The sequence below is a fragment of the Felis catus genome, chromosome B1 (genome assembly GCF_018350175.1).
Source record: "Felis catus isolate Fca126 chromosome B1, F.catus_Fca126_mat1.0, whole genome shotgun sequence".
NCBI lineage: Eukaryota > Metazoa > Chordata > Mammalia > Carnivora > Felidae > Felis > Felis catus.
In genome coordinates this window covers 30,913,843-30,933,963 of record NC_058371.1, presented here as the reverse complement: position 1 = coordinate 30,933,963, position 20,121 = coordinate 30,913,843, and the positions used below count along the sequence as shown (strand labels likewise).

Sequence of the window (20,121 nt, the reverse complement as noted above, 5' to 3'; positions counted from 1 at the left end):
TCTCCTGGGTCTAACCCGTTAAATTAATGACCCCATTGATGGTGGTGGTGGGATTATTAAGGAGATGGGCAAGGGGCAGAGGTGTGGAGAGGAGCAGAAGTGCCTCTCCATGATTTTTGTCATCTCAACTCATTGGGCTTAACAGCCAAGCCTGTGGTCATTTGGGGATGTGGCTGCATCCCTAAGGGGTGTGACCAGCCATGATGGACGGGGACCTCCTTTCACCTTCCTGAGGCTTCTTCCCAGATAGCTACCCTTGCTCCTTTGTGTCCCCTTGGAACCACGGACATGAGAAGTTCAGCTGTTGTCTCTGAAACCTCTGAAATGAATCAGAAGGGGACACCGACTGGGGCGCCTGGGTGGCTCAGTCGGCTGAGCATCCGACTCTCGATTTCGGCTCAGGTCTTTTTTTTTTTCAACGTTTTTTATTTATTTTTGGGACAGAGAGAGACAGAGCATGAACGGGGGAGGGGCAGAGAGAGAGAGGGAGACACAGAATCGGAAACAGGCTCCAGGCTCCGAGCCATCAGCCCAGAGCCTGACGCGGGGCTCGAACTCACGGACCGCGAGATCGTGACCTGGCTGAAGTCGGACGCTTAACCGACTGCACCACCCAGGCGCCCCCCTTTTTTTTTTTCATTTTTTTTTCAACGTTTTTTATTTATTTTTGGGACAGAGAGAGACAGAGCATGAACGGGGGAGGGGCAGAGAGAGAGAGGGAGACACAGAATCGGAAACAGGCTCCAGGCTCCGAGCCATCAGCCCAGAGCCTGACGCGGGGCTCGAACTCACGGACCGCGAGATCGTGACCTGGCTGAAGTCGGACGCTTAACCGACTGCACCACCCAGGCGCCCCCCTTTTTTTTTTTCATTTTTTTTTCAACGTTTTTTATTTATTTTTGGGACAGAGAGAGACAGAGCATGAACGGGGGAGGGGCAGAGAGAGAGGGAGACACAGAATCGGAAACAGGTCGGCTCAGGTGTTGATCCCAGGGTCATGCCCTGCGGTCGGGCTCTGCACTGAACGTGGAGGCTGCTTGAGATTCTCTCTCTCCCTCTGCGCCTTTCCCTTGCTCACTCTCTCCCTTTCCCTAAAATAAAAAATAAAGTAAACAAGAACTACACATTGCTAAATGCCTCCAAGGGTGTTTTGAACATTAGGTGAAAACTTGATTCCCTATTTTATTTCTCATGCAAACCACGGCCACATCATCCAACCTCGTTCACCAGAGGAGGTCACACGATCAGCCTGAATAGGCCACCAAGGACACTTGGAATTTTACTTTCATACACAACTTCATTTTCAAGAAACGGGCCGAGTGGGTAATTGAAGAAACTTAGGGACCATCAGGGTGGGTAGGGGGTGATATGAATGGTTTCGAGGCAGGGGCATTATCTTATCCCAGGAGCCTTTGAAATCAGCCTAACATAAATTGCTTCTATATTCAACTCAACATGACTGTGGGCACGTATCTGGTGAGTCGCACCCAGAAAAAGGCAGTTTTATTTAAGAATGTTCTTGATGAAGCAGTAAAAATGATTAATTTTATTAAACCTTGATCTTTGAGTACACGTCTTTTTAATATTCCGTGTGACAAAATGGGGAGGTATCCGTAAATCACTTCTGCACCTCAGAGCGCAATGGGAATCGCAAGGGAAAGTACTTGTGTGCTTGTTCGAGGTGTGAGCCGATTTAACAGCTTTTGCTTGTAATTCCATCTCTACTCAAAAGAGCATCTGGCAACCTACGGCTATCCGGGCTTGGGTTTTTGTGCGTCAGCTGCATGAACACAAAGTGAGCCTGTCACTTTAAGAAAGCTGATGGATGTTGTTGCCCATGATAACATTTCAGCTTTTGAGCGCAAGTTAGGATGTGCTTGATTGGTGGGGATATTAACAAACGCTGCATTTGACATTGCCTGAAAACAGAGATGATGTGTCAGAGTGTTTTTAGTTTATTAGTTTGTTTTTATAATTCTAAGAAAGGAAAAGATGGTGTCAGGTAGTGGAGAGAGAACAATTTTTTAAAAATTAAATTAAAAAAATTTTTTTTAGTTCAAGACTTCCGTAAGTGAAAATGGAATTTCCAGTGGGAGAGTTTTTAAATTATTGATTACTTACTTGCAAATTGGGGTAAATAGGGGTGCCTGGGTGGCTCAGTTGGCTAAGGGTCCTACTCTTGATTTCAGCTCAGGTCATGATCCCATGGTTTGTGGGACCGAGCCCTGCATCAGGCTCTGTGCTGACAGCACAGATCCTCCCTGGGATTCTCTCTCTCTCCCATCTCTTCGCACCTCCTCTGTCTGTGCTTTGTCTCCCTCAAAATAAATAAATAAACTTAAAAAAAGAAAGAAAGAAAATTGGGGTAAGATAAAAAGTATGAGAGGTTTCATTGAGGGAAAAGAAGCCTTTGTTATTTAAGTCAGAAACAACAAAAAATGTATTAAGGAACAGGAAAAATAGTTTAAAAATAAATTTAAAAAAATATCGTTACTTGGGTGACTCAGTGTCAGTCTGCCTGGAATTTATTAATGTATTGAATACATTTTTTTAATGTTTATTTATTTCTGAGAGAGAGAGAGAGAGAGAGAGAGAGAGAGAGAGAGAGCACGAGCAGGGGAGGGGCAGAGAGAGAGGGAGACACAGAATCCCAAGCAGGCTCCAGGCTCTGAGCTGTCAGCACAGTGGGGCTCGAACCCACAAACCATGAGATCATGACCTGAGCTGAAGTTGGACGCTTACCCAGCTGAGCCCCCAGGCGCCCTTGAATACATTTTTATTGAGCTCTTACTACGTGCCAGGGATTATTCTGGGCCATGGGCACCCAGCAGCGAATGGAACCCACCAAGCCCCTGCCACTATAGAGCTGACATTCTGATTTGTTTAGGGGAATGAGAATGGAAATGCTTTAGCAAAATAGAAATCACTGCCTGGAAGCTTTATTTTATCAGAGCCCCATGGGATGGAATTTACCTCCTGACTCCTTACCAGCACATTTGAAACATGAGATGTGATATAAATGGGTTATACTGATAGAGTGTATTAAACATGCTATATTGACAAGATATGTTAAAACTACTAAGGGTTCAGGGGTGCCTGAGGGCACAGTTAAATGTCCGACTCTTGATTTCAGTTCAGGTCATGATCTCACAGTTCACGAGATCGAGCCCTGTGTTGGGCTCCACACTGAACTTGAAGCCTGCCTGGGATCCTCTCTCTGTGTCTCCGTCTCTCTCCCTCTCTCTCCTTTGCCCTCTGTCCTTCCCCTACTCTCTCTCTCTCTAAATAAATAAATAATTTTTTTTTTTAAACTAAAAAGAAAACTACTAAGCATTCAAATTTGAAGTGAGTTGGCAAGTCTAGAAGCAAACCCTGTCTCTAATCTTTTCACTGTTTACTCCGTTGTTTTATTCCTGTTTCTCGGAAGAGGAGACATTTCATCTGTCAACCTTGGGTGATTTCTGGCAAGAATAAGAACTCTGACTTGGGGATTAGCAATGAAGACAGCAGGCCCACTGGGCAAGCAGGTCCACTCTGCCGAAACTGCATCTGTTCACCGTAAGTATAGAGGCTGGGGCCGGTCCGCATTTGCTTTGTCATGGTGCCTGGAAAAGTTTTATCTTACAAGCTGTATTCAGTCATCGTGTGTACAGTTCACACACCATTAATAAGAAGACTCATTTCACCACTGAAATAATATTATCTGTGAGTCTGAGAGAACACAGGTCACTTAGATGAGCATCTTCCAGTAGTGAAGTAGGATCACAGATGTCTTCTATTTCCTGTTTTCATGGCCTAAAATCCCAGCCTCCGAATGCTCCCACCTGGAGGTGATGGAGCAGGAACAATAAAAAGGAAATCTGTGATGTCCCCTCCTTATATGTTTGTTTCTTGATTTTCGCTATAGCTCTGGGGATGCCATTAAAAATACATTTTGGTAATGTTTATTCAGAAAGATGGTGCCGCCCTCTGTGCCTTTTAGCAGCATGTATTTTCCGGAAAGACTGTGACAATAGGTTGATGGCCTTATGATTTATTTTCCGAACGGGGACACTCTTGAGTGAAAGGGGAGCCATTAAGCCAGGACGATAGACATAAACTAGGATGCGTGGTCATCCTTGCCATAGGGAATGTAGGAGGCAACGTCACGTTTTGGCACCACTGTGTTCCAGAACAGTCTCTGAGCATGGGGTGCTCAGATGAGGAAAAGGTTTATAGTATTGATTAATACATATTGGATGCTGTCCTATGTAATGGCACTTAGTTGTTGCAATAACCATTTGAGGCAGATAGTTTTCTCCCCTGCTTATAACACAAAACACAGTAGGTGCACCTGGGTGGCTCAATCAGTTAAGCTTCTGAATCTTGGTTTCAGCTCAGGTCATGACCTCATGGTTCATGAGTTTGAGCCCCGCATCGGGCTCTATGCTGACAGCACAGAACTTGCTTGGGATTCTCTCTCACACTCTTTGCCCCTCTCGGTTGCTCTCTTTCTCTCAAAATAAATAAACTTTAAAAATTAAAAAAAATAAATAAAAGAACACAGTAAAACTCAGTTTAATCATGGCGGGGTGACGTTTTAAACAGTTTGAAGTGAAAGAAGCCATTGTTTGAGCTTGCCAATAGCTTTTTTAGTGGTAGAGATCTCTACATCTCCTGGGTAGAGGTGATCTGTACTCCAGCAAGAACCTTTTGATCAATTGGTTTACATGTGGCAAGGTCAGGTGATTGGGTCCCCTTTGTTCTGGAGGAAGGGAGGAATTTTTTGTGCTTAGAAAAGGTGGTTCTCGGGGCGCCTGGGTGGCGCAGTCGGTTAAGCGTCCGACTTCAGCCAGGTCACGATCTCGCGGTCCGGGAGTTCGAGCCCCGCGTCGGGCTCTGGGCTGATGGCTCAGAGCCTGGAGCCTGTTTCCGATTCTGTGTCTCCCTCTCTCTCTGCCCCTCCCCCGTTCATGCTCTGTCTCTCTCTGTCCCAAAAATAAATAAACGTTGAAAAAAAAATTAAAAAAAAAAAGAAAGAAAAGGTGGTTCTCTCAAATACCTTAGTTATGGATGAATCAAAAACCAATTATAGGGGAAGAAGTGGAAATTTAAGTAGAATACGTGTTGTGGACTCTCAAAAATCACTGACTCGGAGCATCTATTCTCCCCACCTTCCAGAACCTATTTCCCTGCATCTTTTGACAACGTTTTAGAACTGCAGAAAAGTGGCAACACTCAATATCTCTTCAATTAGATTCACCAGTTTGTAACATTTTGCCACATTTGCTTTACATCTTATTTATTTATTTATTTGTTTATTTATTTATTTTGCCATTTAAAAGTAAGTTGTGAAATAGAAGACATCCAAGTTGGTAAGGAAGAAGTAAAACTTTCACTATTTGCAGATGACATGATATTCTATATAGAAAAACTCTAACAACTCCACCAAAATACTACTAGAACTGATAATTGAGTAAAGTCACAGGATACAAAATCAAAGTGCAGAAATCTGTTGCATTTCTATACATTAATAATGAAGCAGCAGAAAGAGAAATTAAGAAAATCCCATTTACAATTGCACCAAAAATTATAACCAAAGAGGTGAAAGACCTGTACTCTGAAAACTACAAAGCATTAATGAAAGAAATTGAAGATGACACAAAGAAATGGAAAGACATTCCATGCTCATGGATTGGAAGAACAAATATTGTAAAAATGTGTATCCTACCCAAAGCAATCTATAGATTTAATGCAATCCTTATCAAAATGTCAATAGCATTTTTCACAGAGTTAGCACCAAAAATCCTAAAGTTTACATGGAACCACAAAAGACCACAAAATAGCCAAAGCAATTTTGAAAAAGAAAAGCAAAGCTGGAGGTAACACAATTCCAGAATTCAAGTTCCATTACAAAGTTGTAGTAATCAAAACAGTATGCTACAGCCACAAAACAGTATGGTACTGGCACAAAAATAGACACATAGATCAGTGGAATAGAATAGAATACCCAGAAATAAGCCCATAAACATATGGCCAATTAATCTTTGATAAAGCAGGGAAGACTATCCAATGGTAAAAAGTCAGTCTCTTCAACAAGAGTGTTGGGAAAACTGGACAGCTACATACAAAAGAATGAAACGACCATGTTCTTACACCATATGTAAAAGTAAATTCGAAATCGATTCAAGACCTAACTGTGAGACCTGAAACCATACAAATTCTTGAAGAGAGCACAGTCAGTAAGGTCTCTGATATAGGCCATAACAACATTTTTCTAGATTAGTCTCCTGAGGCAAGGGAAATAAAAGCAAAAATAAACTATAGGGACTACATCAAAATAAAACGCTCAGCACAGCGAAGGAAACAACCAACAAAGCTAAAAAACAATCAACAAAACTAAAACCTATTTTCCCAACAGAATGGGAGAAGATATTTCCAACAAAGGCTTAGTATCCAAAATATATAAAAAACTTGTAAAACTCTACACCCAAAAAACAAGTAATCCAATTAAAAATGGGCAGAAGAGGGGTGCCTGGGTGGCTCAGTCGGCTAAGTGTCCAACTTTGGCTCAGGTCATTATCTCACAGCTCATGAGTTCAAGTCCCATGTCGGGCTTTCTGCTGTCAGCACAGAGTCTGCTTCAGATCCTGTGTCTCCTCCTCTGTCTGCCCCTCTCCAGATTGTTCTCTCTCTCTCTCAAAATAAACAAATAAAAACTTTTAAAAAATGGGCAGAAGACACGAACAGACATTTCTTCCAAGAAGACACCCAGATGGCCAACAGACACATGAAAAGATGCTCAGCATCACTCGTCATCAGGGAAATGTGAATCAAAACTACGATGAGATATCACCTCACACTGTCAGAAGGGCTAAAATCAAAATACAGGAAACAACAGGTGCTGGCGAGGATGTAGAGAAAAAGGACTTTCTTGCCTGATTGATGGGAATGAAACCTGATGCAGCCACTGTGGAAAACAGTATGGAGTTTTCTTTAAAAGTTAAAAATTGAAGTGCCCTACAATCCAGTAATGGCACTACACGGTATTTACCCCCAAAACACAAAAACTAATTCAGAGGGATACATGCACCCCTATGTTTATAGCAGCATTATTTACAATAGCCAAATTATGGAAGCAGCCCATGTCCATCAACAGATGAGTGGATAAAGAATTGGTTTATATACACAATGGGATATTATTCAGCCATAAAAAATGAAGTCTTGCCATTTATAATGACATGAATGGAGCTTGAGAGTGAAATAAGTCAGAGAAAGACAAGTACCATATGATTTCACTTGTATGTGGAATTTAAGAAACAAAACAAATGAGGAAAGGAAAAAGAGAGAGAGAGAGACAAGCCAAGAAACAGACTCTTAACTACTGAGAACAAATTATGGTTACCAGAGGGGAGGTGGGGGGCGCGGGAGTAAAACAGGTGATGGGGATTAAGGAGTGTACTTGTAATGTATGGAATTGTTGAATCACTATTGTACGCCTGAAACTAATATAACACTTTATGTTAACTATACTGGAATTTAAAAAAAGTTGCAAATGTCACCTCCCCACCATCTTCTATGAAGGACATTCTTCTAAATAACCACAAATCCATGATCACACTCAAGGAATCAAACGCTGACACAATAATATTATCTAATACACACACCATATTCACAGTTTCTCAGCCTTACAAATGATGAGTTATTACAGCTGTTTCTTTTTTTCAATCCAACTGAGAATCTCATATTTCCTTTATTTTTTATATATCTTTAATCTCTTTTAATTTAGCAGAGTTGTCTTATTTTACTTTGTTTTGTTTGCTTTTGGTCTTTTGTTGACACGGATATTTTTGAAGAGTCAAGACCATCTGTCTTGTAGAATATTCCATAATCTGGATTTATCTGAATGCTTTCTCATGATTAGATTCACGGACCCCTTCTGTTTTGAAGTTCAACATCACCTCTGATGCACTGGAGACTTTAACCAAGTCCCCTGCCAGAGAAGACTCCAACACTTCCCTCTCCATGTAGAGATTCACTAGATGAGAAAAGGGAATCTGAGGCAATGACTCAGGCTTAACAACCAGGTTTAGAGGATGGTTAGTTATTTTGTAGTGTGTGTGTGTGTGGAGGGGGTGGGGGTGTGATGAATATCAGATTGAGAGAATAAAGAGGAGGAAGTGGAGAAGGGGAAAGAAAAGAAAACTAACAAGGTGTTTTGGTATTGTTTTTTTTTGTTTTTGTTTTTGAAACCAACATTTTATTGAGCTCTCCTACCTCTCAGAAATCTATCCCAGCGGATTTTCTCTTTGCCATGGGCATCACAGACATGGGGGTGCGGCCAGCACTCCCCCGATGCCCACCTATGGCCCATCTGGGAGGGGAAGTCTCCCTCCCGGGACGGGCCACTGCACGTACGATGCGGGGCCAGGAGAGCAGGCCCAGCGAGGCCTTGGTGCCGGCAGTTAACCAGTAACGACCCCAGAGGTATGATGAATTCATTTCTCCTACAAAAAGAAAAAAAAACCTAGTATGAAACCTCAGTAGTGTTCCAGCACTCAGAGTTTAAATATTAAAAAGGGATCATCAGAAAACAGTTAAAAAAGACAACAAAACCAACTGAGGCCACCTCCCGGTGGGGGGGGGGCGGTGCAGAGACCAGCCCTGCACCCTCCCACCCTCACCCCACACTGAGCAGCAGCAGGTGTCACTGGAGAAGGTGGAGCCCCAAACCTAGCAGCAGCAACAGCAGCAGCAGGGACAGCGCCAGCCGGTGACCTGGGTTGGGGGACAATTGTGGGATCAAGGGGACGGGGTAGGTGGCGAGAGGTGAGGACTTCAGCCTTGAACAGGTGTGCTCATTCTGCAATGCCTCTTATGCTCGCTCTGTGGACGCAGGGGTGAGCCCCGAGTGGCTGGGAGGAGAAGCCAGCCCACCCAGGCTGTGGCTCGTCTCCTGGGGACTCGGAGGGAGGAATGGAGAGTGGTCAGGAGAGGTGCTCAGGGGAGGAGGCACCTGCTGGGTAGATGAGGGAGGAAGCATCCATGTCTGCCAGACGAAGGCGCTCCTGGCAGAAGGAGAGGCATGAGCACAGGTGGCGAAGCAGGCAAACACGCTCAAGAATTCAAGCATGGAGTCAGTAAACCAGGCATCTCAAAGCCAAAGGCCTCTGGGACCAGGCACAAGCAGAAAAGTGGGGAAGCAAGCATGACAAGACAATAGGGAGTAGTGGGGCCTGTGGCACTCAGAGAGGATATGCCCTAGGGAGTATCACCCCATGCAGGAGGGTAAGTCAAGGTCATGAAATCTCAAGGCTTCTTTACCCTGTCCCTGATAGGGGCAGGAATCTCCAGATCCTTATGTTCTCCCTGAGATTAGTGAGACCATCCGAGAAACTTCTAAGAGCACCTGTCAGGCCTGTCTGCTTGTGGGTGAAGGCCAGGCTGTACCTGGCCAGCCCGGGCAGCTCGCTGATGTGGGACAGCATCCACCTGACTTCCATCTTGTCCCCGATGAAGGCTGCCACATGGCCACGTCGTCGGGTTTGTTGCTGTTAGGGGAGGGCCCAGGACATAGGAACTCCATGAGATCGGTCATGCCAGGAAGGTCCAGAATTTCTGGGCTATGCTCTTGCAGGAAGGTGCTCAAAATGACGGCGCTGGAGAGGGGTACTTCCAGAGACATTTCTTCTCTCGCGTCAGAGGTGGTGGTGGCAGTGGCAGTGGTGGAGCCGGGAGGCATGTTGTCTCTAAAGAGAAAAATATATAGTAGAAACAGCAGTCATGGTGGTAGAGAATGGAGACATATGGTGTACAAATTAATTTTTCCAGCTTTTTTCTCTTTAAGGCAATTATAAAGCAGAACAGCTCTTTGGGCTAATAGACCCCTAACGTTCTATGATTTATTAGAATAATTAGAAAGGGAGATAAAACCCTTTTGAGATAGGAAGTTGGCAGCTCACATTTTTGAAAACGTGATTTTTTTTTTTATTACCTAAGATAATGAAGCAGGACATGTCATTATATACATAGCTTATCCGTTGCCATATAACTAGTAAATGGCAGAACCAAATTTCAGACCTAGGATTGTCTTGTTTGCTCCTGTTCTTTCTACCATAGTTCATTTTCTCCCAAAAGAATCTCTCATGGGATCGATAGGTTGTTGTGATTCTTTGCAGTACCGTGGAAAAATAAAATGTCTTTCCCACTGGTATGGAAAACTCCAGTTCTACCCTTATAGCCTTTCATAAATATGAAATTCCGTATGAGTGAAATGGAGCCTGTGTCCACGCTTCTAAGTCAATCTATTTCTTCTTTCAGAAAACTTTCATGTGATATTGGAATTATGAAGAATTTGGTGTGGGGTGCCTGGGTGGCTCAGTTGCATGAGCATCTGACTCTTGATTTTGGCTCAGGTCGTGATCCCAGGGTCATGGTATAACCACATATTGGGCTTTGCTCTGAGCATGGAGCCCACTTGAGATAGGTAGACAGATGGATGGATGGATGGATGGATGAATAGATAGATAGATAGATACATACATACATACATACATACATACATACATACGTAACATTTGGTTGGAATGTATTAAACACTTGGAAAAGCCCACGGCAGCTGTGTTAGCCTTAAGGGATACTCCCATCTTTGGGAAGGCCTAGGTTTGGCCTCTCACCAGATTTGTTTGCAGGTGCTTTGTAATTCTGTACACACAACAAGTACTTCGACTTCCCCATTGTGAGAGCTGGCAGATGAAAGCTCGGGAAGGACTGTGAAGTAAAGATGATGTATCTGTGCAAACAACAAAAACTCAGAAATGAATGATGTTGGAATTCTGGCAGTGATGCTGCAGTAAACCATGATCACAGTCATGGAAAACCAGAGTTAACATTCAATGAAGAAAGCATGTGGTGTCATTTCTTATACCCTGTCTATTATGCCTACCCCACCCCCACCCTACCTGTTCATAGTCTGGGATTCTTTCTAACTTGATACTTGTGCAAAATTTCCTCCATTTGTTTTGCAACTATAGAAGATAGTGTAGCTTCCCAAAATTCATATAGACCCCTGTCTTGTGAAGAAGCAACACTCCAAATAAACTTTATAATAAGAGGTTTGCAGGGGTGACTGGGTGGTTCAATCAGTTCAGCATCCAACTCTTGATTTCAGCTCAAGTCATGATCTTGTGGTTCATGAGTTCAAGCCCTGCATTGGGCTCTGAATTGATAGCGAGAAACGTGCTTGGGATTCTCTCTCTCTCTCTTCCTCTCTCTCTGCCTGCCCCCTGCTCACTCACTCTCTCTGTCTCTCAAAATAATTTTTCAAAAAAGAAGTAAAATGTTGGAGAGGGTGGCAATGACAAGGGACAGGGAGGTATGGGTGATAGAGAAGAAGTGACAAATGCACTTTCTGAGGAGATGTGAAAATGGCGCTAGGTTGGGGAGGTGAAAATGGCGCTAAGTTGGGGAGGCCAAGTTGTATGGTGAGGCTGATGGCACACAGTCATTGTTCTGGAGAAAAGGCTTTTGCTATGGGTTTCTTTACAGAGGCCAATGTCTCAGCTTCAGTTTCAGGAAATCCCAAAACAGGAAATAAGATGTTGCAAGCTTTGGGCTCTGGGGACAGACTCATGAGAGCGATAAATTTCAACAACCTAAAAATTGCTCGGTGACTTCTTGGCTTCTGAGGACATATAGCTGAGCCAAGGTGAAGCCACCCTTCCTCCCCTCCCACCCCTCACGTGCAGCTGGCTCAAGTGCCCTCAGTCTTCATAAACACAACCGCATTCTTCAGCTCTACACCGGACCTCCCCTCAAGTCACACAATCCCTCAGCAAACTAAGGGTCATTCATGAAGGGCCTGGAAAACAAGGAGAAAACAACTCCCAATCCGTGTGGCATAGAAAGAACCTGTTTTGGTGGGAACAGGAGGGGGACTGGTGCGGAATTCGGGGTTTAAACAGTCTGATCTCAGCACTGGCAGCCTCTGAAATGACCTTGGAAAAGACCTTGTGTCAACTCCATCAGAACCTCCAGACAAAATACGTGAGTTCAGCCAAACATTTGAATGTTTCCGACGTTTGCCTGTTTGCCATCATACAGGGGATGGTCTTCACTGCACTGGGATTCAGTGTGACTCTCAGGAAGGCTGTTCTGAAGGGATCCCTCCCCACCCCCTTCCCTCCTTTTCCAATACCGTGCAAATTATGCGGGAACATTGGACATGGCAGATATATCGAGCTATTGTCTGACTCACGTCTCACCTAGAACATGGTAGCATTGGATTTAGATTAATTTGGACCTGACTAGAGTGACACTAGAGACTGGGAACCTGAATGTGTCCACCAGGATTTACAAATCTTTTAAAATGTTCTCATGTGTGCTTGCGGCTTCCCAATTAGGCAGAGAACTTGGTGTCAGGCTGTGCACAGCTTCTCCTGTGTTTATATGTGTCACATATTTCTTCGGGGCACTGCCCAGTGGGGTAATTGATTAATCTAAGGCAGCCATTAATTGTTTGATGTCTGTTCTATAGAAGGATTGGAGATGGTCTCAGGGCAAATATAATTTGAGAATAGCCAGGGGTGAGTGACAGCATCACTGTTCTCTCATCTCCCACTGACTCCAGACATTCAAAGTGAGCTTGGCAATTATCTAAGAAAGAAAGGAGCGACATGTGGTTTTTTCCCAACGGGGGATTTCATTGTCCATTTGGGTCCTTTGTTTACTGCGTCTCAAAGAAACCATGACAACCATATTTGTCTCTATTTCCTCTCCCCTAGATGCTTTTGGCTCCATCTGTTCAATATTCACCAATGAAGTCAACTTTTCATCTCTTTTTTCCATTATATGTGGAAGTGTACTTAGGTGAGTTCCTTTTTTTTAAAGTAAAAGAAAAGAAAAATTTAAAGGTGGTGCTTGACTGGATGTATTGTTAAACACCTTCTCTACACTTCCTCCTTCTTAATTTCCACTGGCGTGTGACATGCTCATTTATTTGACTTGCCAGAAGATGTGGGTGCAATGTGCAGAGACAGGCCATCCCAGGAAAACAAAACAAAATAAACCCCCCTGCTCTGTAGGTATATGTTTGTGTGATGAAAAATGCTTCCTCTATATTCATATCGACGTCTAACTTTATTCCTCTCTACTAACAAAATCTCAGGCAGTGGCAGCGAGGAACAGCTCTCTCCTTCCTCAGAAGGTGGTTTTGTCTTCTTGTTAAGGCTTTTTACGAGTTTGTACGGTCATGTGGCTCTTCGACGGGTGTGGAACACAGAAAGCGATAACTAAGAGGAAGAAATATGGGTCCCGGCTTGAATGGGACACCAAAGAGACTTCTTTTGGTGGTGTAGGGTGACCTTTCACAGTTGTGAAAGTTCCCCTGTTACAACTGAGTAGCCCCAGACAGAAGTACCCCAGGCTCAGGACTCCTGGCTGTGTCTAACTTTGCTTTTGCTATTAACTACCTTTGTGATCTCGAACAAACCATAGTACCTCAATATGACCTCCACTTCCTTCATACGTAAGGTGAAGTAGTATTAGGTGACATATAAGCCTCCAAAGAGCCTTTAAATGATCTTGTTCTGTTTCATGGCTAAACGGTAACAGGGGCTAATGATTTTGCTAGTTTTCTTCTCATACCCCTCGTGTATAATTCTAGCCTCAGGCTTCTTCGTGTCGCATTCTATAGCCTCTCTCGTCTATCCTGTCCACTTCACGTTTTCAACTATCGTTCATATACTTGTGACTTAAACCATTAAACATTTTTATGCTCCATTATAGTTACATAAAATACAGTGCACCCATTTCAAGTTCAGTGAGTTATTTGGAATATATATACAGCCATGTATCCACCACCACAATCAAGATATAGAACATTGATGGCAGCCTAATGAATCCCCTAGTTCTCTTTTGCATTCAACCCTCCCCCATTCCTGGCCCTACAACATCGCTAATCTGCTTTCTGACACCAAACGTTTTGTTTTCATCTTTAAAGCCATGCTTCTAATTGCGATCAGATATGCATGTTCAGCTACCCACTGGGAAATATGATTTAGATGCATCACAGGGCCCTTAACCTTTATAAAATGGAAATCAAGATCTTTCCCCATAAATCTAATCACCAAAAGTGTACATCTGAGAATCAGCTATGTTCCTTCCTTGCCTTCTCTCTCTGTATTCATCCATCCCACTTAGGAATCCACTCCCTTAGTGTATTCTCATCTATCCCTTCCTTCTGTCACTGTTTCAGGTTAAGCCGTCACTAACCACAGTCTAGTCTTGTTCCGAAGCTCCACGGATCTCTTCTAAGGTCATGCCCCACAACCCTCTACCACCTAGCTCAGATTACCTTTGTGTAACCTTTCTCCAATATATTTATATGGTGTAAACTTTATAGTCCACTCACTTCAGGGCCTTTCAATAAAATCTTTCTCTTGTAAATCAAATACTCCCTAGCTTAATATCCTTTAATAGCCACTCATCCCCTTTGGGATATAGACTCTGGTATAACCCTTACCGGACTTTTCAGGTTCACCTCTTACTTCCTCATTAGCATGCCCTGTGCTCTGCTAAACCACACTAACTATATGTTGCCTGAACACTCCATGTTTTCTTCATACCTATACATCTTGAATAGAGTGTTTTATTTCCTCTGCCTGGAATACCAGCTTGATGAATCCCTATTTATCGTTCGAGTCTCAGCTCAAATGATTTCCTCAGTGACGCTTTCTTGAATACTCTCAAAGGCTGTTAGTTATTCTCTCTTCTTTCATTACACAATGTACATTTCTCCTTTATAATCACCAAGATTACACTCCAACGTGGAAAAGGAGGGGGCAATACAACTCATTCCCCAGAGTCGACTTAACAGGTTGCTAGGTTGAGCTCATGTGTACATACTCACATGTGTGCACATACACACACACTGATAGAGAATGAGGAAGAATACTTTGATAGTCTTTGACTTTTGGTTCAAGTTCTACCTTCTAGCTCAGTAAGAGTTTTAATGAAGGGTTGTAGCTTTATGAGTGACTCTCCTCCACATTTCATAGGTTCTCTGGTTTCGTTCACTGGTCTGCAACTCACTATGTTTATTGTCTTCCATTCCCTACTCGGGGGCCTGCTTCCTCTGCAGGTGTACATCCTTGAGCACCGTCAAGTCCTCTGCTGGATGCCACCCCAGGTGGAGGGAAAGAGACCTTCCCAATGTTCTAGGCTACCTAGCATCTGCAATATCGTAGGCATGTTCTATAGATTGTCTTGCTAAAATATCATGTCTCCTATTATCTTCTTTTATCCTAGCCTGGTATGCTCCTACATCATGAGGACAAAATTTAGATAGGAAACACCTCTCCTGTAATGTTTATAAAAGGACTTACTATATTGTAATTTTTATGATCTATTTACATGTTTGCCTCTTATAGACTGAGTTTCTTGGAGATCAGATAGTGGGTTTTTTTCCCCTCTAGTGCCCAGCATAATGAATGAATGAATGAATCTTATGATGAACTTGGATCCTGCCTATATTTCTGTTATAAGACTGATGATTTTATGTTAAGTAGCATGTTCTGCCTTAAAAAATTCTCACGAGCAAATGAAAATGTGTTTGAATATCTAGAACTGTTTGAATTGGAAACCTTTCCATTTAAAATTAGCAACAAGCATAGGCAATATTTTGATATTGATACCTCTAATTCAGTGCATTATATTTTAAAGTAGAAATTAAAGCCAAGCTTGCATAATTAATTTGGATACTTAATTTGCCAAGTCTTATTGCTGTTGGTAGACTTGTAGATATATAAGATCAAGCAGTATTTGAAGAACTTATGGTATGTTAAAAGATAAGAAAATAAACTGAGAAAATGCAACTGAATAATATACACTTTTTTCTTTAGCATGTTCGAGAGGAAGCTAAGTGTCAGCTCAGAGTGCTGATTGCAGAGATCAAGGTGGGGTTGTTTGTTTTCCTCAGGGAGTATAAGAGCCTGGATGGGTTCTCTTGTTTCTTCTGTGCAGAAGGTGACAGGCCCAGGAGAAGAAACATCTGGAAATCAGCGGCTTTTGATAAATGTCTGTTGAAGAATAGGTTGTGTGGTTAAGTGTCAGAAAGTTGGGTAAAATTGTCAAGAAGTCTTTTGGAGATATGGATACTTCAAAATGCCTACAGCGTACGGTAATTTGTGATCATTTGGAGAGAGAATGCTCCCTAGCCAAAGGCTAAGATCTCTTGGAAATTTTCTCTGACTAGCCTGTCTCATGATGGCTCTTTGCTTGCTTTGTGTAACTATAACATTCATGTGGGCTGTCTAATATTCTCTATGTTTATATGACGTATGACTATATGATACTGTAGGATATTCCCAAATTGCATTTCACCTACTAGATTATCTTGTCCTAGGGGGTCATGTCCTTTTTTTGCATTCTCTCTAGCTCAGTATATATCTACTATGTTCTAAATATTTTTACATATGGCTATGATGTGATTTGGGTCTTAGAACAATTTTGTAAACTGAAAATATTGTCATTCTGATTTTTGCAGATGGAAACACAGATGTAGAGTGTCAAGTAACTTATACAAATTTACACAGCAAGCAAGTGGCAGAGTCCAGATTTAGATTAAAGTTCATGATCATTCCTCAGTATACTTTTCTAAAGACACAGAATTATTCTGAAAAGAGTACTGAGATGTCCTTTAGCCGACAAAATAAAATAAAGAGACAGCTTTTTTTTTTGTCATGGAATTGGTGTGTTTTTCATATCATCTGAATATTATGTCCATTCTACGTTGGTCATTCATGGAATGTGTAATCCAAGGTTCTGCTTTGAACTGGTACTTGGTAGAGATGGGTTCATGGGCTGACAGTGTGAACCCAACGCTCATATGAGAGACCATGATGCTCGTCTGTTGATCTGGAAGTTTAGCCAAAACAGTAAGGTAAGTTCACCAGAAAGGAAATGTAGCTCACAATTAAGCAATGTGAATGCCTCTCACAGAGTTTTCTCTTTTCCTTTCCCCTGCGCTGAGGGGTGGGCTATTATTTTAAAATGCAATAAATACCACGTTCTGTAATTGCTCATTCTATCATATTTTCTCTTTTCATTCTTCACTGTTCCTCCTGCCATCTTGATGACACCTCCTTCAGGCACTCACAAATTTCATCCCTCGAAAATGGAATGTAAAAGCCCATTAAACTATGCCACACGTGGCAATTAATTGCCAGAAGAAAGTCACCCAGAACCTTGATCTCAGACCTGTCCTTTAAATGATGTAAATCCAACTTATCTCACTCTGAAGCTTCTTTGAATTTTAGTGTCTCCATCACCGTATGGTAACACTGCTCCCTTCTTCAGGGTAATTTAATAAAAAGATGGAATCACCCCATATGCATTTTTAATTGCATCTCTTTGGATAAAATAGGTTGATGTCAGAAAAGTCTTCTTTCCTGAACTAACTGCAGATGTGTTTTTAATACAAACTGTATCAGTCTATAAGAAAGCTAACAGAAAAGCTCTAACAGGAAGCTCATGAAAAATAGTCCCTGTCGGCCAACTTATGAGTCCCAATTGCATTAAACAATTTCACATTAAATCTTTATTTTGATGGTTTTTATTCAGCTTCTTCATGCCTCGGACCCATATAGGATGTCACAGTTATTGTTTTTAAAAAATTTTTTTTTCAACGTTTTTATTTATTTTTGGGACAGAGAGAGACAGAGCATGAACGGGGGAGGGGCAGAGAGAGAGGGAGACACAGAATCGGAAACAGGCTCCAGGCTCCGAGCCATCAGCCCAGAGCCTGACGCGGGGCTCAAACTCACGGACTGCGAGATCGTGACCTGGCTGAAGTCGGACGCTTAACCGACTGCGCCACCCAGGCGCCCCAGGGTGTCACAGTTATAAAAATGTCATAAAATAAGGCCACGAATGAAATTATCTTTAGGTATGAAATAACTTATTCATAGATGAAGGTAGATTGTATTGCTAGCTTTTACTGAGCAAGGGATTTGCAGATTGTCTCTGGGATAATTTGGTAACTGCTATCTTGGGTTGTTTTCTGTCCTTTGGATGTGTGTCTATATTCTCTAAAACTCTTTCGATTTTAGCTGGAACATCCACTCTCGTGGCTCCAAAGCAGAGCTAATCTGCTTTTCTGCTTCACAACCTTCATCTGTGTTTTTGTTTTGCCTCAGCAGGTGAAGGAAAAAGATCAGGGCATGAATCTCTCACTCCATTAGAAGGATGCATTTCCACTTTCATCCAATTAGCTGCTGTAATTTGAAGCTTTGGGGGCCTGCTGATAAGGCGGGAGGCTGGCAGAAGCAAGGCCCGCAGAAAGCTTTCCGAGGGCACACAGTGAGTTGTTATCATGAGTTTCACTGGAAAGATCAAGTATCAGGCCTGCTCACCCCAGCCTGATCCGCCAATCCTCATATATATTCATTAACCATCGATATGTGGTTACTCAGCAAGGTTACACGAGCCTTCACACACAGGTTCTGTAAGGTCTGAAGGCACACGGAACCAAAGCAGCCAGCGATTGGATCAAATTTCTAGCACAGCTTGTTCTCAGGGGCAAAGGGTTTAAGCAGCTATCTTCATCCCCTCATTAGGTATTTATACATTTTAAAGTTCATTTGTTTATTTTTGGGAGAGAGATTGTGAGTGTACAAGTCAGGGAGGGGCAGAGGGAGAGAGAGAGAGAGAGAGAGAGAGAGAGAGAGAGAGAGAATATCCCAAGTGGGCTCCACGCTGTCAGTGCAGAGCCCAATGTGAGGTTCAAACCCACGTAGGGTGAGATCATGACCTGAGCCGAAATCAAGAGTCTGATGCTCAACCCACTGAGCCACCCAGGTGGCCCTCCCTCTTGTAAACATAATGGTATCCTGGAACTTTTAATCAGACTCCTTTCATTCATTTTTACTGATCTCTTTGATAATGAACAGGGCAAAGGAACTAACAAGACAATGGAACTTGTTATTTCTGGAAGTCTGAGGAGACTCTTGTAAATTCCCAGCACAATGAGGCGATGATTTGCACAGGCAAAAGGGCCTGAAAAGTCCCAACACCCCCTTTTTATGTCTCTCTGTCACTTCTTGCAATATGAGCGGAGAACACACGTACTTCTAAAAATAAGGCCAGATAGGGGCGCCTGGGTGGCGCAGTCGGTTAAGCGTCCGACTTCGGCCAGGTCACCATCTCGCGGTCCGTGAGTTCGAGCCCCGCGTCGGGCTCTGGGCTGATGGCTCGGAGCCTGGAGCCTGTTTCCGATTCTGTGTCTCCCTCTCTCTCTGCCCCTCCCCCGTTCATGCTCTGTCTCTCTCTGTCCCAAAAATAAATAAACATTGAAAAAAAAAATAAAAAAAATAAAAATAAGGCCAGATGATTCTCTGACAAGTTTAGCCTGACTATAAAGGTGATGAACATGAAAGGGATTCTGCTCTAAATTTAGGCGTTGGGTATTTTCTTTTCTAGAATGATCTCCCATTTTTCCTGGGAAAACTCCAGCACCGAAAAACTGTTTGTGAGAAGTAACTATGCAAGGAAGATTCTTTCCACAAAGAGAAAACTCGTGGACTCGGAATATCTAGTCAATTGCTTCTGAGAGCAAGGATGGGCTTGGCGAAATGGAGAAGTCAGATAACACACTTGGGGTCTGGATCTCTCTTATTTTGCTTCTGCAGTATCCTCATCTGTAAAATGAAAGGGAAATTGTATACTGGGAAATTACTAACACGTCTTTTGGTTTCAGTGTTCTATGATTGGTGAGGTGGTGTATCTCAGTTTGGGATTGGCAAATATTGAGCTTGTATATCGCCATTCCTGCCAGCTATATTAACGGCATACACCTCTAATTAATTGTGAAAACTAGTCCTGCTGACCTTGGAATTCCAAGGCCTTAAAATCCTTCTCAGCACAGAATTTCAAGCAGCCACTATCCATCGTATGAAAAACTTAAGTGCCATTCCGGATATAATGAACAGCGACGTAATGACAAGACAAAGGAATGGACAGGAATCTGATCTTGGGTCTGATTTGATGCTTCTGTGTAACCCCTTGAGAGGTCAATTAAATATTTTAAAGTTAAATTTGATACAGCTTTTGCATGCAAATAAGTTCTCATCTCTCTGGTGTAAGTGC

The 20,121-nt window shown here is 42.7% G+C and overlaps 2 protein-coding genes across 21 annotated transcripts in view; one reads left to right on the top strand and one right to left on the bottom strand.

The window, feature by feature from the left end:
- FUT10 (fucosyltransferase 10) overlaps positions 1 to 3,879 on the top strand; it is an 87,723-nt gene extending 83,844 nt beyond the window's left edge. The window contains exon 7 of the transcript XR_006596425.1: positions 3,428 to 3,879. The gene's annotated coding sequence lies outside the window, so the exon portion shown is untranslated. The remainder of the gene's footprint in view (positions 1 to 3,427) is intronic.
- Positions 3,880 to 7,765: 3,886 nt separating this feature from the next.
- The window catches only part of LOC101100463, a 95,933-nt gene continuing 83,577 nt past the window's right edge, over positions 7,766 to 20,121 (bottom strand). For 6 of the 20 annotated variants that reach the window (XR_006596436.1, XR_006596428.1, XR_006596434.1 and 3 more), the window contains 2 exons: positions 9,430 to 9,728; positions 7,769 to 8,486 (listed from right to left, as the gene is read on the bottom strand). Coding sequence is in view for 4 of the 20 variants with exons in the window: in XM_019828395.3 (XP_019683954.1) it covers positions 8,260 to 8,486; positions 9,430 to 9,728 (526 nt within the window). In the remaining 16 variants the exon portion in view is untranslated. Of the gene's footprint in view, positions 8,487 to 9,388; positions 9,729 to 16,469; positions 16,894 to 20,121 lie in introns of those variants that run through there. The other 14 variants (XM_019828390.3, XM_045055353.1, XR_006596435.1 and 11 more) reach the window with 7 other exon arrangements.